This window comes from Bidens hawaiensis, unplaced genomic scaffold, assembly GCF_021521415.1.
Source record: "Bidens hawaiensis isolate Kalapana, Puna unplaced genomic scaffold, B.hawaiensis_p1.1 tig00004283_1, whole genome shotgun sequence".
NCBI classification, from domain to species: domain Eukaryota; kingdom Viridiplantae; phylum Streptophyta; class Magnoliopsida; order Asterales; family Asteraceae; genus Bidens; species Bidens hawaiensis.
The window spans coordinates 1,021,346-1,040,774 of NW_027491258.1; the positions used below are offsets into that span (position 1 = coordinate 1,021,346).

The 19,429-nt window shown below is 34.1% G+C and overlaps 2 protein-coding genes across 2 annotated transcripts; both read left to right on the forward strand.

The window, feature by feature from the left end:
• Positions 1-1,797: 1,797 nt before the first annotated feature.
• LOC143626148 (CASP-like protein 1) lies at positions 1,798-3,436 on the forward strand. The gene is made up of 3 exons (XM_077096309.1): positions 1,798-2,042; positions 2,731-2,860; positions 2,966-3,436. Exons 1-3 carry the CDS (start codon positions 1,798-1,800, stop codon positions 3,188-3,190), a joined length of 600 nt encoding a protein of 199 aa, XP_076952424.1. The 3' UTR covers positions 3,191-3,436.
• A 13,835-nt stretch (positions 3,437-17,271) lies between these two features.
• LOC143626219 (CASP-like protein 1) lies at positions 17,272-19,127 on the forward strand. The gene is made up of 3 exons (XM_077096367.1): positions 17,272-17,602; positions 17,707-17,836; positions 18,692-19,127. Exons 1-3 carry the CDS (start codon positions 17,316-17,318, stop codon positions 18,914-18,916), a joined length of 642 nt encoding a protein of 213 aa, XP_076952482.1. The 5' UTR covers positions 17,272-17,315; the 3' UTR covers positions 18,917-19,127.
• Positions 19,128-19,429: the final 302 nt, after the last annotated feature.

Sequence of the window (19,429 nt, forward strand, 5' to 3'; positions counted from 1 at the left end):
AAATTGCTAATCAACGATCATCACTTCATTGCTCAAAACTCAATATTAACAACATAAATTAGAACAAAGACAACAAAGCTAGTAACAAACCGATGATATAATATTTAATGAAGATGACGATCACATCGAATATTAAAACTCAATAAATTACGAATTCTACTTAATAAAGCCCAAAAATATCAAAGGCAAGTAGTGACTGAAACTTTCAACTTTGAACGAAGACACTATAATACATTTCATGCAAAACGATGGTAAGGAAATAACAAAATTAAATCAACCACTCTGTTAATTTGGATATATTGTCACTTGCTTTATTTATTAATTTTCTCCTTATCTAATTGCCATTCAAAAATAAATGAATTATTTTCTAATTTTTTATTTCTTTTTTTTTAACATCATTTGGAACTACCCCCGATACCGGCCTGAGTGATCGAGTCTTTCTGAAACAGGATGTTTTCTTAACAGATTAAGCCACTCATGTGTTATACGTTTCAGTTCGAAATAGTATAACTCCTGATGATCAAATCACTCTGGTTTTCTACTTGAATTGCCTTTTGTTTTACAAGTATGCAACAATGGTCTGCAAGAATTAAACAATGGCCGTGTAGGAAAACTATAGGAAGGCCTAGAATTGAAGAATGAATTATGAAAGTGATGATCTGACTTAAGTTTCTCCTATGTTAGCTCGATTTACTACAACTCGTTTTAGCACCTTAATGGGGCATGTTGTTTTGTTCTTATGTCATTTATAATTTGACATCCGACCACACCATTCGCAAGATTCTTTTCTTTATAGTCATCTTTTCTATGATTTTACCAAAAACACTTTCAACCCATCTTGATTTCTTGAATATACTCATAAGTTACAAATATCCTTTATGCCGCATACAATCTAGTTTTTAGCAGGTAAAGCTTAAAATTTTGAATTTCTTCGAATTCTAATAGTCATATATGCATGAAACATGGAATGTGGAACCGTTCGAGTTGCACATCTTGTTTACAACAAACATTTGTTAGGACCACTGTTTAGAGCATGAAGCTTGGATAACATTCGGCTAATGATGAACCCCCACTTCAAATGTCATTCCAATTGGCTCAAAGCTAGAGAAAACAGAAAACTCTGGAAAGACATTAAACTTAAACTTGCCATTCCCGCTTTGGTGAGGTGGTAAAATGGTTAAGGTATGAAAAAGAAGGCTACGGGTTTCAAACCCTATAGTGTGCAACAAATTTTGTCATTTAAAAAAAAAAACTTTAACTTGATAAATGATTTAATTATACAAAACAGTTGTATAGTTTAGTGACTTTATATGTCAGATCTACATTAGCAAAATCATCCAATATTCGTAACCAACTTCTTTTTGAACAGCTAAATGTTACTTTACAGGGACTAAACTCTTGACCTCTTATTATACACTCTAAAAATCATATCATATTCGTAACCAACTAGTCAACTGCCATGACGTGCTATATAATTATGTTGTTTATTTTAGTAATTTGAAAAAGAAACTTTTTATTAGCTAGAAAAACAAACTTTAATTTAGATTTAACCGTGAAAAAAAAAGAAGTCTAGTTTTTATTTCTGATTTTCCTCCTAACCCAACTAATCAAACACATCCAGACAATTAATTAACGTCATATTGAACCCCACAATTTTGTCAAAATATAGAATAAATTGCTTATTAATTTGTGCTTCTTTGAACATGCTTACATGCGCTACCACAATCATCCAAACAAGTTGAAAAACTCTATATAAATGTATGATGGTACATAGAACTACACTTAAATTAAGTAGCCATGACATCCATTACTCCACCACATTCTACCCTATCAACGGCGTCTCTAGAATCGGAATACAAGGGTATAACAGGTGATGTCAAAAATCATGTGGTGGTTGATGTGGTTTTGAGGGTCATGCTGTTTGTAACTTCCTTGATTGGTATCATTCTTATGATCAATTCTAAACAAACCAAGTCGATACATGTTGCGCCGGGCATGACAATACCCATGGCTGCAAAATTCAGTCAATCCCCGGCTTTCATGTAAGTAGGATTTTTCCGGGATTATTAGGTGATTTAGGAATCCTCAAGGCAGGGTTTCCACTTGGCGGGCACACATTTCACCAGTCTCTTCAAAGTCAAGTATGTGTTTAGGTGAGCTTTTAAAACTTGCTTATTTGCTATTTGTTTGTTGAAAGCAAAAAATGTTTGGTAAAGCTAATAAAAAAGCTTTAAAATGGAGCTTTTAAAAAGTTGCTTTTGTTTTTCAAAAAGCAAATAAGCAAAAAAGCAATTCAAAAAGCTCATCCAAACACCCCCTAAAAATATTTGGGGATAGGACTTGTCCTCAAGATAAGTTTAATGAAACGACGATGTTTTGAGTTTTTCACTTAAAAATAAATAATATATATTAAAAAAAAACAAATTAACCTTGTCTCGAGGACATTCGATCGACTTGACATATATTCGCGAACCCTATCTTGGGAATAAATCGTCGAGATAAGTCCTGTCGAGACAGATCTAATTTCTTGTAGTGACTCTATGGAGTGTGCTTAATTGCCACCCAAACGAACTTGCTTACATGGGCAGGGAACTGCCTAAAAGTACAAGAATTTCAAAAACCGCTGTTAAATACTTAGTTGAATCCTGAGCCCCAACTTATAATCCAAACTAAATTCCATATAACGTGTCTGAAAAACAGTACTAGATTTTTGTTTACATTATGATGCAGATATTATGTAGCAACACTGTCGGTTACTTGCTTTTACAGCATCATTACTGGTGTGCTATCAGTTCTAATAATGTTGAAACCAAAAAGAAGCTCCACTCGACTGCTGTTTTGCTTTCTTATCCTTGACACAGTAAGAACAAATTAAAAACTTATCCTTATTGTATGGTAGTTCATATAATAAAAGTATGAACAAATTACAAACTTGTAGTTATTATCACTTGTTTATATATTGCAGCTTTTGTTTGGTATCATGGCTTCTGCTACAGGAGCAGCAGGAGGTGTAGCTTACATAGGATTCAAAGGAAACTCTCATACGAAATGGAACATGATTTGCAACATGTACGATTCGTTCTGCGGTCATATTGCCGGATCTATTGCTGTATCACTCTTACCCTCCATAGGACTTTTGCTGCTAATTTGGCTCTATATTTTCGTGCTTTCCAAGAAGATCGTTAGATGATAGTTAGGTTGGCATGGTAAAAATTTTCTCCTATGTTACAATATTTGTTATTTCCTTCTGTCATGAGATTTGAAAGGGTGTATGCAATCCTTAATTTGTACAAGGTTACTTTTTGCGAAGTTTGTGACAATAACTGTCACATAAGAGCAAAGAATAATTACAGTGATTGTTCTTTGTCACAACACAAAGTATTCGAGGTCCTAAGTTGACCAACACCTGAAACGAAGGCAGAAAATTACTAAAATAGCCCCCCCCCCCAGTTGACTTTTATGAATGGTCAAAACTACCTTTGACTATATCCTGATCATGCGCCAAACCTTCACCTCGTGCACCATTTAAAAAAAGTTAACTTCCTTGTACTGCGTCATATGGCTTAGCACATCACCTACTACATTGTTTTCTTATGCCCCGCCGTTTACTCATGCGCCATTTTACCAATACACACACACAAATGTCATTTTCTCTTACATCATCCTCACTTTTGCCAATATTTCTCCTGCACCATATTTTTGTCTCCTGTGCCAAAATTATATGCGTCAATATTTGATTAAGTAGTAATTTAACAAAGTTTATGGCTATTTTGGCAATTCTCTTAGTCAACTGGGTATTATAGTGATTTTCACCCTATCCGTTGCAGATGATATAGATATACCGACGTACAGTCGAAAGCGTCTCACTAATTTATGTTATATATGTACTTTGGTTTATATACATGATATATTATGGTTTATATACGAGAGTTTTTCAGTGAAAGCCGCCTTTAACTTGAAAACCCGAAAACAATTACCAACCAATTAGTTCATTTTAATCTTCTTCTTTTTTTTTTAATATAAAGTTGGAATTGTAAAAAAGCAAGTAAAAGGCTGGTTAAAATAATATAGACCAAAAGTCTAGTGGGTTGTTTGATAAACTCTGAATGATTCCAATAAAAAACTACATCTGAATCGGAAAAAGGTGGAGTGTGTTTGGTTCACTAAAAATACATCTCTAAATGGTTCATGGAGTCTCTTAATCAGTCTGATTTCATAGCACAACATTGTCAAACAACCCCCAAGGCCAAAATTCATTATCTTGAGCCAATATTTATCATAACCAAACATTTCCAGCTCAAGTATATACCAGCGAACCGGACCAATCAGTTTTCTACTATCAAAGAGACCAAATTTCAGTTTGGGTTTAGGTCAAAGCCAACAACGACTCATACACACCCCCAAGCATGATTAAGTGATTAAGAATCATTAGCCCCATTGTCAGGGATTACTCAACATTTATAGATGCTTAAGACTAGGCATTATATTGATTTTAAGTTATATAATTAGCATGTGTTTTGATCACTACGTTTGTTATTATCAGTGGCGGATCCAGACTTGAAACCGAGCCGTAGCGCTAAAAAATTTTGTTTCTTCATATTTAATACAATGTTAATGAAACAAATATAAACAACATGACAACAAATAAATTTAAACTAACCGGGTTAACGAACCAACATTGGCGGATCTAGGTTGGGCTGTAAATATCTCCTCTTCGATTTTTGATAGCTTGAAACCGAGCCATTACATCTCCTTCATTTACTTTATCAAACGTTTCTCTTTCGACCGCACAAACTAAAGCATTGTTCAAATACTCATTACTCATTCGATTGGGCAAATCCATCTTGCCTTTCGCATTGTATTTTTTTTGGACACCATCTCCATCTAATTTAATCAATTGAAGTACCTCAACAACTTCCGGGAATAATTTTAACAATCTTGTGATCGTTCAATGATGAGAACCCCATTGCGTGTCTCCTGCTTGTGCAAGGGATTGTTTTTTTAACAAACCTGTGATTGCGCTGCTGCCTGCTACTGTATTATTTTGTGTTGTTGTTGTTGTAAATGTGTAACATCCCGTTTTTCTAGTTTCGGTTAATAAATGAAAGTATGAGTTATTATGAGTCGGGCTACTGTTGGGGTAAATGGATATGAGTTATGGACTTGGGTTATGAAGGAAAGAGGAAAAGACCATGGGCTTAAGCCCATGAACCATAATTATATAAGCATTAATTACCAAGAATTCTCATTTACACACATTCCATACACCTCCCAAAACACACACTTAGCTCTCTCTCATCTTGCTCTCTCTCTCTATCTCTATCTCTCTCTCTCTCTCTCGCCGAAATCACCAAGGAAAACTAATCCCGATCCAAGGTAATGATAGTATGATATTGTATGAGCTCAAACCCGTTAGATCTAGTTGCGAAACGACGAGCCGACACCTTTAAACCGTTAAAGTCACGAGATCCGGGTGGAATCGGGTATAAACCGAACCTAAGATGAGCTTAGGGGTCACCCTAGCTCAGATCCGGATCGAACGGGACGAAAAACGGTGAAAATGCTGCAAAAATACGCTTTTCCGGCGAACCCGCGGTTTTCCGACGACGACGGCGCCGGAAAGGCGGCAAGTATGAGGAAGGGGATGTCAGAGAATGTTTCTGACATTCTCTGACCTAACCCTAATTCGTTAACGGGAAGTTAACGAATTAGAGATAATTCGTTAACAGGGAGTTAACGAATTATAAGCAATTCTCCCAGTGATTCGTTAAGGAAGAAGATAACGAATTAGCTCATCCAGTTCGTTACGTCAAGATAACGAATTAGGCTAACGAACTAGGATAGCGAACCATATAACGAATTAAGTCATGTTCAGATGACGAATTGGAATGACGAATCAGATGCTGACCAGATGACGAATCAGTTAACGAACTATATCACAAAAGATAACGAATTGGTTAACGAATTAGGCTTAATTCGTTATAAGAAATGCTTTAGCGAATTAGAAATAATTTAAAATCCTAATGGAAAATATGTTAAGACAGTTAATGAAAATAATTTTTTTCTAAGCTGACCTGATAGCTTGACCCCCGGCCAGGGACTCTGCCCCTTGGACCCCGCTAGGGGCTGCCGCCCCTAGAACCCCGCTGCTAGGGGCGCTGCCCCCCGGACCCCTGTTTGTTGAGGGTTATAACTAAACTAGAAATACGATATGGGTAACAATAAATGATTGATATGTGAAATTGTTATACAGTTGGCCGCGCACAGCTAAAGAAGGGAATAACTATAAACGGTGAACGTAACCGCATTCAGGTGAGTTTCTAGCCCCACTTCCTTGTTTTGTTTTCGGGGATGTGTGCATACTCGATGTGATAGTTAATACACTTACCTTAAGTGGTTTATGCTTGGTATGATTTATGTATGATGACTGCTTAGCGTGAACGATCTTCGGATATTGCATGTACCGTCAGGAGGTAGTTAAAGATATGAATGATATATGATGTATGAATGATGTATGTATGTTATGTATGTATTATTGATAGTACGTGAACGATATTCGGATATTGCATGTACTGTCAAGGGATGGTTTAAAGATATGGTTGACATATATATGATGTATAAGTGATGTATGAATGTACAAAAGTTATAATTATGAATGTATAGAAATGTATGGAATACAGAGTTAGAACAGGGAACCGACCCTGCTAATGTCGGCGAATGTAGGGAACCGACCCTAAAAATATCGAAGAATGTAGGGAACCGACCTCAATAATATCGGCGAATGTAGGGAACCGACCCCAATAATATCGGCGAATGTAGGGGACCGACCCTAATAATATCGGCGAATGTTATAGGGCGGAATGCTCTTTAAAACGTATAAGTACGAATGAAAGTATGTATGTAAGGATGAAAAAAGAATGAAAGTACGTATGTATGTAAGTAAATATGAAGGTATGTACCTTCGGGTGCATATGTAAGTATGTGGATGTATTATATGTTATAATAGATTAACTAGAACTCACTCAGCGTAGCTGACTTTTTAGTATACACGCAGGTTAACAGATTGAGACAGCTGGTTTGAGCAGGACACATGGCAAGATTGAAGAGGCTGGCATCTGAAGATTTGTCTTGATGTTTGATACTATGTTTTAATTATGTTTTAATTAAAAAGACAAGTTATTTATATTTGTAATGAATGGTTGGCTTTTATATTATTTCGCGAAAATTTTAATTAACTCTGATATTTAGAACTGTGTTTATGAGTAAATCCAACGCCAATGTAGGGCACCGGTAACGGGGCCTTACAAAATGGATAGGTGAAGTGGTGAAAGGTAGTTTGGTTGGGTTAATGGGTTTTTTGTTTGGGCTTTGGATTTTGATTGAGTTTAAAACATAGATTGGTTGGGCTTAAAATCTTAGCTGTAACGTTATTTTTTTCCAGCGGTAACGAAACATGAAAATCGGCCAAAAAAATTCTTTTTACACTACCGGTAAAAAGTTAAGCCGTAGCGGGGACTACCTCTTATATGTATGTATGTCCGCCACTTGTTATTATAATCCCTCCGTTATATTATATTGATGTTTTTAAGAAAAGAAACTAGTTTATATTGTGACTAACAGGTTGGCCGTGCATTGTAGCAAGATTTTATATGCGCGAGATGTTTTTCTTTTGTTTTTTATATGGAAATGAACCCCGTAAATGTTTACAAATTTAAGAAGCAAATCCAGCTAAAAGAAAAGGAGACATTAACGATTAGGACAGATTCCAAATAAATGTTAGACCATCTCCAATGCAAGGAAAAAAAAGGGACCCTTAGTTATCCTTAATGATGTGGCTTATGACTTGGATGAAAGAGAGATGCGAGAGAAAGGAAAAAGCCATTAGCTAAGGGCTTAAAAAAGAAGGAAAGGGTGTTTTGTGAGTGGAGATGTGGGACCCACATGATGATAGGGAGAAGTTTTGATGTTGGGTATTTATGTGGCAATGGATAGATAGGAAGGGCAAATGGTTGCATTATGGATAGTCTTAGTTCTCAGACAATATATAGCATTAGTAACCCCAATGTGAGGGCCCGCACGATTTCCATACAAAATACCAGTGACTAACGATATAATCAAACTTAAATAAGATTTAAAAAACGGTAATTTAAAAAGATAAAATTAAAATAAATAAACTTCTAACGTAAGATAGTTATTAGTTTGTGCATGATGCATTACAAGTTTGCAAACTTATTAATATGGATTTAATGAAGTTAATTGAATGTAGAGCTAAAGAAAAAAGAAACATTTTTAAAATAGTTATAATTAGTTAACGTAAATGATACGTACCTGGTTTCATAGAATCTATTCCCGCCTAAACTCATGTAATCAAACAAGCGGGAACAATTTAAGCAGAAATTAGTGGGGCAGTTATGTTCTAGAACCGCCAATTAGGTTTAGTATTAATAGGGTTATCTTTGTTTTATTAGTTATGGATGTTTATGTTTATCAGAATTTGGGTTCTTTAACCTTGTAATTGGAGATCAAGCCTATCTCGAATGCGGCTATTATCTTAATTTCAGTACTTTAGTTTTCTGGTTTCTATCATTGGTTCCATTGCCGGGAATTGAAGATGGTTGCCAACAACCGTTCAGTTCTACCATCAGCAAATCAGGTTGTTCTTGCTACTCAATTAGCAGCCATTGAGACCCGCTGATAGCCTTGAAGGAGGACATCGCAGAGATCACGGCGGTTTGGATAAATGTTAACTAGGAATCTCACAGCTCACTACTGGATATGGCTAAAGAAGAGGTCCCATACGAAGATTGGCTAAAACATGCTTTCGGTGTTCAGTTGGAACTTGAAGACAGTGTTCAATTAAAGATAGAAAATGATGTTAAGTTGAAGACCGAAGACCGATCTGAGCATGTTTTGGATGTTCAATTGCGGGTCGAAGATTTGGAAAGTGACCAAAATAGAATGAAGTTATTGCATACCAACTTACATGTGAAAGATTTGGAAGAAAATCAAACTCACGTGAAGTTATCTCTTCCTCACATGACTTCATGAGTTGATGAAACTCACAAATGGGCTAAAGTTGGTGGCTGGAATGATCCAGATGGTGTTGAAGACAGACATTTCCCATCATCAAGTGTGGACTGGCCCACTTGCACATAAAAAAGTTACTAATTGGTTCAACATATGTCTCATCTCGACCGCATTTCGTGATTTGAAGCATAGTGTTCGAAGATTATTGGAGGCACAGATCTTGGCAACCATTGAATGGCTCTTTGCTTGGTGCATCGTTTTTTTTTTCAGACTTGAGGACAAGTCGTTTTACCGGGCGCGAAGTATTGATACATACCTGGTCCCTTAGAATCTATTCCCGCCTAAACCCATGTTACTAAACAAGTGGGAACAATTTAAGCATAAATTAGTGGGGTAGTTATGTGCTAGAACCGTCAATTAGGTTCAATGTTAATAGGGTTATCTTTGTTTTATTAGTCATGGATGTTTATGTTTATCAGAATTAGGGTTCTTTAACCTTGTAATTGGAGATCAAGCCTATCTCGAATGTGGCCATTATCTTAAATTCAGTACTTTAGTTTTCCGGTTTCTATCAATAAATGCATAAAGTATTATATCATATAAATAAAATATTGTAAAACTATTAAAATCAAGATACTCTTAGCATGTCCTTCTTAAATGGACAAATGCTTTATTAGACTCTATCTACAATGCTATGAGTGCCCTTAAGAGTCCTTACGTGTCATATCATATCCTTACAAATCCTCATTTCACCTCCAACCTTACAAATATTATTACAATTCTTAGTTTCCACCTCTTCATCTAGATACTACACACAACATTCAAATAAAACATTTTCTTTTACTAGATTGGACTCACTCATATGCAAAAAGCAAGACAAACCAGTGTTTTGAAACCCGGCCCGCCCGGTCAGACCTGTACGGCCGGGACCCGGATCTCTAAACCGGGTCGGGTCAGGGTATTTAGCTCGTTTTCTAAAAACCTGGCCGGGTTTTCCGGGTAGCGGTCGGCCCGGACCTGGTGACCCGACGGGTCAACCGGTAAAACCCATTTTTTCATTAAATTCAAAATGAAATGTGCATGCCGAGATTTGAACTTGGGCAATTTCCCATATAGAAGCTTTAATAATTACTAATGAAACATAAATAAAAATGTATTCAAAAAGTAATGTATGAAACATAAATAAAAATTAAAGTTTGTTATTATTATTTTTGGTTATTATTATTTTTTATATGTATATGAATTATATATATAAATTAATATATATTTAAATTATTTATGACGACATTCGGGTCAAACACCAGTCCGTTCTTCCGGGTCGGTCCGACCTTTGACTCAGTAAGCGGTCCGGGTCGACGTCCGGGCCGGGTCTGAAAACATTGACAAAAACCAAGACCTTTGTAGAGAGCTTGATTGCTTCAAAGGCATGTAACTTAATACAAAGGCATAATTCTCCAACGATAAGGACCTATACGAGCTAGCAAAGACATGTAACTTATGAATGCGTAGAAATGAATGCGTTGAAGATAGTGTAATTTAGTATAGAGAAGTTGGCGCTTTTCTTTGACACACGACATAGTGTGCTCAACAACTTGGGAAAAATAAAGGGGGGTGGGGGGAAAGAATACTCTTACCAAGTACCAATAGTTGAAGTTCAAAGTTTCAAGCTATAGTTTTCTACAACCTGAAAAGGTTGTTATAAATCAACTAATGTTGTTTGTCCTTAAGCACACGTTTAAAGACCAACGTGAGTTACGTTCACTTAAAGGCAGCATCTCTAGTGAATTGCTTCATGGACATTGGCCGCATCTTTTAATGTGATGTTGACGGTAGTCGGCACTTGTATGATCTTTTGCCTTTTATTTTTTTATTTATTCTGTATATTTAAAATAATTTTTAATAAGTTATAGACTTATAGGCTAAACAAGTTTTGAACCGAATAATATAAATAAGCAATCTCAATATCTTCTCCTTATTACAATAACATATTTTAATTTTCTTTCAGTTTTAGTGATTACTAAATGTTTTTATCTTTTTGTCCATGGATTTAAATTAGTAGAGCTCCTAATAAGCTATTTGATACCCCGGGTCAATAGAAGCTAAATCTATACAAGCTAATTCATTAGCTATTCTAAATTGACTCGAAGAAAGCTTGAATTAAGTTGGGTTTAAACGAGCTCGATCAAGCATATCAAAACTAAATTAGAGGTCATCTAATAACCGAAAAGGAGCTCAAGTTTCACATACCAAACTTAATAGGTTCGTAAGCTTAAATGAGTATTATATATAAATATAATCATTTTTATTTTGTATAACAAATCTATAATTACATAATATGTATTATACATAATAAAATAATTTAATCACATACATCTAATGTATTTTAATTACTTTATATATATACACACACACTAGCTTTTATCCCCCCGTATTACGGGGTTGTTTTACAATATTCGTTTCTAATATTTATATAATTTTTTGGATTTTAATTTTATTTATCGTAAGAAAAATTAATATACTTAACGTTTGATGATGAAAGAGTTTCACAAATAAATGAGATGTTATAACCAGGTTTAAAAGTTATCTGGGTTTGATGAGGCCCATGACCCGCTTAGATTTTTTTAGGGGCAATTTCATAGAATAGTAACCAAGTTTTAAAAGTGTTCCAATTAGGTCACTCAACTTTAAAAAGTGTTCCAATCAGGTCACTCAGCTTTCATATTTTATTAAATTAACGATTTTAACATGTTTTTTAACGTTTTTATTTTTTGTTTCACATACTAAATCTTTTTATCTTTTTTTGATGTTGACGTTGAGTGGCGACGTTGATTTTATTTTTTATTTTTGAATTTAAATATAATTAACGTTTTTTAATTTTTTAAAAATATAACTACATATATTGCAAATTCCGACCCCCACATCTTATCCTCCATTTCTTTCTTAACATACAAAAAAATCGGTGAGACTCAATTTGAAGATTTAGTGACCCGATTTAAGAAAAATATGCATGAGTGACCTAATTGGAACACTTTTGAAAGTTGGTTACTATTCTATGAGATATTCCCTTTTTTTTACTATAAATTTTTTTCTTAATAATACATGTTTTTTTTTAAACAAATTAGATATTATTTTTTAGTATATATTCTATTTTATAGGATTTTTCATATCAAATATTTGGTAAGATTACTTTTTAATTTAATGAGATATTATAACAGGTTTAAGGCCCATATGAGTTTGGTGATACTCATATTCGTAAATTTGAGTCAAATGCATGAAAAACCTGCATTTACAAATAAATTAATATGATGGCTTTAGAGGAGCTCAGAAACAACAAGAGAGCTTTTAAATCTAACGCACAAAACGTGAGAAACAAGTAGAGTAATTATATAATTACTCTATAATGTAATGACTAATTACTCTACTTGTATATATAATTACTCTACTTGATTTTCACGTTTAACACGTTAATTTCATTTGTATTTAATTCAAACATTATATATATATATATATATATATCCTAAATATATATAAATGAAACCTCCCTATTTTCTCTCAAACCACCAGATTGATTTATTTGTAAATGATGGTTTCTCATACATTTGACCCGAATTCATGGGCATGGGTCTTACCAAACCTAGATAGTCATTAAATGGGTTATAACATCTCATTATATTAAAAATTAATCTTACTGATGTGCTAAAAGTAGTTAAATAATTATTAACTAAAAATAAGTTAATCTAGACACTAAGTAATAATTCTAGACTCTTAACTTAACTATAACTACTAACCGGCAAGTGTACCGGTCGACTTTAGTACAGTTAAGTAAGCCAGGATATCGAACCCACGAGACTCTATAAATTACGTAAACTAGCTAATTAGACTCAACTTACTAACACGACTATTTAATAATATTATTTGAAGGGGGTTTTAAACTAATTATTAATTAACTAAATCTAACCCTAATTGATTAAAATATAATAAAACATAATCATTACTTAAAACCTAATTAATTAAATATTATAAACTTAACCCTAATTAAATAAAATATAATAAACTATAAAACACTTAGATTAACTCAGATGATGAAAATAACTACCTATGCTAGAATCCTCAATGTTACGGAAATCATCAAATGAGAAACTTAAGTTATGGAACTGGGATTGTAAAATAGACCCTTGACAGAAAACCCGAACAGGACCCTTGACCTTCAAGAAGACACCTATGGATTTCTAACAAGTTTTAAGATTCACCAGTTTTATGAATTAAACTTCCTTACGGTTATTTAATAATTTATGTCTAAGTATCTTTATGACAAAATCTTACCTTACAGCGCGGAAATCAAAGATAGTTAAGAAGACTCAATTGACTTAATAGACTAAGTTGACGATCAAACATAGACGGACTCCTTACGAAGAACTAAATCTAACAATCCTAACCAACAAACATCTATCAATAACCTATCACCTTACAGCTTTCTAGGCTAGCAGCTCACTTTTATCTATTTATTTAGTTTTATTGTTTCTATGATCTTAATGCATATCAATTATAAACTAGTAAATAACACACAGTAAATGACCTAACAAAACCCTATCCTATGAAACAATCACCAAGGGTAATGTGAAACAATAATTCCAAGTAAATAAAACCAAGCAAACATGCGCATCAATTAACTCAAACTCAACACTTTACTTAAAACAAAAAATCCATAACGAAAAGAAATCCCAACAAAATCAAACCGAACTAAGGTTCATCATGACCTAGGTAGTTTATGAGGTTTAGCCTAGCATCATATAATATAAATCAAACAAAGCAAAAAAAAAACTGAAAACATGGTGAATGAATGAGAAACGAAAGAATAAAGGCGATAAAACCCGTAGTCTTCGATCTTGAACGTAAAGCTCTTCACCGGCTGTTCTCTTGCCTTCAAAATCACCACAAGACTCAAAAGTATGCTCTCTAAAACTCCGAATTCATCTGGTGGCTTCAGGTTATTGTCAGGTTTAAGTTAAAGATGTTTAAATACCAAAAACAAGGCCCGACAAGTAACAAAAACAAACTAAAAAATCCATCAGCTTTGCCTAGCCGCCGCGCGACGGGCTTTGGCCTCCCCGGTCGCGCGGCGCGGCGTGCTCCACCAAGGGGGCCGGTCAGACCGGCCTGGTCTGACCGCTTCTCTATTCTGGCACCTTCCTGACGCGTTCCGGATCTCCGTTTTGCTTTTTAACTCGTTTTTCGTCCTTTTTTATATCAAATCCCGGAACCTACAAAACATAAAAAAATGTTAGTAGTATACAAATCTTGACTAAAAACGAACAAAAACAATTAAAATATTAAATAAAATATACACGGGAAACATAAACATTTAGCATTATATCACTTACCAAATATTTTTTGATATGAAAATCCGATAAAATGATATACTAAAAATTAATATCTGACTTTTTTTTTTTTAAATATATATTATTTATAGTTATGAAACAATTTTATAGTATAAACAAGTGGGTCATGGGTATCATCAAACCTATATAACTTTTAAACGGGTTATAACATCTCATTTATTTATGAAACTCTTACATCATCAAACCCTAAGTATATCATTAATTTTCTTACAATTAATAAAATTATAAAATACAAAAAAATATTTCAATATTAGAAACGTAAAATGTAAAACAAACCCCGTAATCAAACCCTAATTTAATTTCTCAATACTGGTTCAGTTACATTAACAATTCTTTTTTCTTTCAAGTTTAACTTAAAAGAAAAGTTTCACAAAATAACATCCAAATTATAACAAATGAACATAAACGAATAAATATAAAAAATTAAGCAGATAATTCATTCAACGTTTCATTGAAAAATAAACATAACCAACACAAATTAATCAAAATAAGTTCAAGTATATTATTAACTTCTTATAATAAATTAATAAACTAAAATTCAAAGAAAACACATTCACAATATTAAAAACAGAAAATTTATACAATCCTATAATACGAGAGATAAAAACTAGTATATATATATATAACGATGATATTTTAACAATACACATATATAAATATCGATTTATTTAATATACACGTGCTGAGTTAGAAAATTTAGTAATGGTAGTTTGAGCCTTAGACACATAGAGGTCAACTTAAGATATATTAAATTAAATGTGTTGAGAATGGTGGAGCAAAAGACGGTTTGATTCAGTATGTATTTTTAATTATAACCAAAACCGATGGCTTCGGTTAAAGGATAAGCTTAACCATAATTGATTTTTAGTTATGGTTAAACGATTATTGTTTAGGTAATGGTTGGTTCAGTTAACGTTCTATTATTTAAATCTTGTTTGCTTTTTAGATTTATTTTAAAAAGTAGTGATTACTTGAAATAGAAGGCAGACGGGTAACAAGTTGTGTCGCTACTGGCTACCCCATTTGAATTGTACGTAAAACCCAATATTTTAAAAGCTACATTGATTGATCTTGAAATTATAACATTACTATGCATGACCAGTTGAACTTGGCTAAGTAACTCCACAACTATAGGCGCGAGGAAACCAAAAGTGTCAAAAGCAAAGCAAAAGATATAAATACATGTTAGTTGTCAAGACATACATTCTCATATATAGTCAATTTGCATGAATCAGCTTGGCAAACTGGGAAACCACTACTCCTTAAGCCCACCAGAGGGGAAACCTGATGCAGCGGTAAAACGAGAATGAAGATCAATCACGTTGATTCAATCGAATACCGTGATGACTTCCAAACCCTAAAAATCTCCACCCAAAGGTCAGGGAAAATGAAGAGAAAAATTAATTATTATAAAATTCAAGTCTGCCTTTTGAAATTACATAACCAACATATAAATAAGAGTTCTAATACGAAATGAGCCTAAAACGGGCCATGGGCCAAACACAAACCCAAAAATAAAAACATAAAAAGTGCTGAAAAAACAATAAATGGCCCATAACTTTATTTAGGAGTCGTTTTTGGGCTTCGGACAGGGGCCAAACCGATGTGGGCAGATTGCCACAATGGGCTCCTCGTCTCAAGCTTCGATTTGACTGGTAATAGGCCTGAAACAGAGCTTCGTGGGCCAAGTTATGCCCGTTTTCGTGGGCCACCTTTGGAGACACGATCATGGGCCTCCAAATATAACATAGTCTGTTCATCAATACTTGGGCCTTCATCAAAACCACTGTTAGATCCACACACACATGTTTTCTTCATATTCATCCAAACACCAAAATGTCAACCGGTCGAAGAGATAATCTTCCATTCAACGGGCCAATCAAGAATCAAGAAATTAATAGGTGTTTTTTTTAACAGAAATTCAAAATTCTATTATGGAATTATTTTCCAAAATCTAGATATATAATTTTTTAAAGATAATTTTTCTGGTCACAATAATAAAATGATAAAATGAATCAAATTTGTAAACGGATGTTGGGAAAAAACTTATTGCCAATAATTTTTTTATGAAAACTGTAAGAAACTATAAATAAATTTGTTTTGTATTAGTTTTTCATGCTACAAATAAAATTGTTTACAGCTTTAGTTTTTGTTTTAGTTAAATCACAGTTTAACAAAATAAAAACTAAAATTTAGTTGACTAAAAATGTGTATGTTTGGTTCGGTTTATTAATGTTCGGTTGTAGGACACCATTGTCTATAACCATAACCATGATTTATCGGTTAATCAAAGAACTTTAATCATAACTATCGGGTAATATAGTTAATTTGCTTTGGTTACCGCTTAATTTCGATTAACGGTTAAGATATGCTCACCCCTAGAATGCTAAATTTGAGCTTAGACTAGCTCGATCTCCACTGAATAGTTTATACAATTTGTTTATAACACGCCAGTTATGATAGCGTGCTAAATAAAATAAACGATCTAAATATATTTAGTTTTTGCAATATATAGTAATATATATCTACATGTGTCACTCAAGTGCTACAAAACGAGAATTATGAAGAAGGCTATATTTGGGACCAGGTACATATATCCAGCAATCAATATCATGGCAAACAAATTAAATAAGTGGTGGTTATATAGTTTCCTTTATTTGATTAAAAGACGAAGAGACATTAATTTCAATACAAAAGCAAATTAATTATGAGCAACACATCCATTTCAAACTTATACCATATTTGTTTATTTATTTATCCACATGCATTATATATCCTGCCAAAGAGAAGCTATATTTTCTTGTATAAATATAACACATACAATATGACAACCATAAACACAACTAAACAAGCTTCTCAATCTTTGCTACTATCAACCTACTAGTGACAATGGCGCGGATTAATGGCACAACTCCTCCACATGCCGCAATTGAGACGGTGATACCTGTAAAGTTCTCAGGACGAGCACTAGAGCAGACGGCTAGTGGTAGTGCAGATGGTGTCAACAACCATGGGGTGGTAATTGATGCAGTCTTGAGGGCTGTGGTGCTTGTAGCAGGCGTGGCTGCTATCATTATTATGGTCACATCTAAACAGAGCAAGCTGATGTCGTTACCCTTTTCGCCAACTACAATAGTATCCTGGGATGCAAATTGGAATCAGTTTCCAGCTTATATGTAAGTAGCACCAGTTTCAACAGGGATGTTTGGCCCAAAATGGCATGCATTGTGAATTACAGATAAGAAACTCGGCTAACAATAAATTTACTTCTGATGCGCAGATACTTTGTAGCAGCATTCTCCACGGCTGGCTTATATAGCATCATCACTGGTGTTTCATCGCTTTTGATTCTGAAGAAGACGGGAAGAAGCTCGACGAAGCTGCAGTTTTGTTTCGTGATACTAGATTCTGTAAGTGCTTCTAGCGTCCTACTAATCTATTAAAAATCGTGTACCTAGCTAGTCTCTTCCAAACTATTGAAAGAATTCAAACGAAGAAGACTATAACGAATAATATTTTCCTTGTTTAAATAACGAATAATAGATATAAAATGTCAATAAGTTTCGTGATATCCAAACCGGATGTATGATAAATAAGTAATAAACAAACAAATTCATAATCCAAAAGTATTTACTTTAATAACTATAACAAATAATCAATCCGGCTAACAAATATAGAGAGACTAGCCGTGAACCAATATAATAATAATATTCACGGGTATAATAGATACTAAACTCGGCTAACAAATATAAATGAGGGACTATATAATCAGGGGCGGATGTAGCTTGAAGGCAGAGGTAGCAACCACTGCCCCTCAACTTTTATGTATTATGATACCTCATAAATTATATTACGTCACCCCTCAAACAATTTTAAATGCCCAAAACTTTCCATTTAAAAAGTTTTATTAAAACCCAACTATTTAATTAAAACTTAAAAGCCCAACTAAAATAACTAGGCGAAGATTAGCGCGAAACGCATTACCAGGCCTTTGTATTCGCCAAACGGGTAACTAGGCGCCGGACGCGCAAAAAGGGTAACCCGGTACTGGTACACGCGTAACGCGAAACCAGGCCCATGGCGCGCGAAATGCGTAATCAAGCACCCGTACTCGCGAAACAGTAAAATCAAATTTCTTAATGTCGGTTAAAATTTTATTTTGTGTTACGTACCCCTAAAATTGTGTTCAAGATCCGTCACTATAATAATAATAATAATAATAATAATAATGCATGAATTACCTAATACACGTTTGGTGTGTGCAGCTGCTATTAGCTATTCTATCCGCAGCGTTAGGAGCAGATCTGGGGGTAGCATGGATTGGCCTCAAAGGAAATTCTCATTCATTCTGGCATGAGATTTGCAATGCATATGGTTCCTTTTGTCACCACTTATCCGCCGCTACCACTCTGGAAATCGTATCCATCATCGCAGTTTTACTACTGGTTTGGCACTCATACACAATTTGGAAGAAAATTGCGAGTCGATAGGTTGGTCCATAAACACAAATTAATTTACGTATACCAGTTTGGTGTTATTTCTCATTCTACTATTGAACACCTGTGAGTTCATGCTTTTACTTTGTGCCAGTTTGAGTCTGAATGTTATGATGTAAACTTTACACATGATCCATGGTTAGTATTAATATTATCCAGGTATAAATATGAATGTTTATTACAAGGATTGGATTATTAGAGTATGATCCAAGTACACCAGTAATTATTTTGATACATAATTTATAAAGATGGTGACATTATTGATGAAATGGTGTTACTTTCAAGAAAGGAGTAAAGGAGCTTATATAATAACCAAAAAAAAATGTGGCACTTTGCAACAAGCTAGTCAATTAAAGAGGTTACATTGTTATTGTTGGTTCAGGCCCTTTATTGCAGCAGATAACACACAGATGATGATCAAAACTAATGATAGACTCTTTCTTGATTAATGGAAATACATACTGAACAAAACAAAGAAGACGCTTGCATTTGTTCCTAACCCTAGCT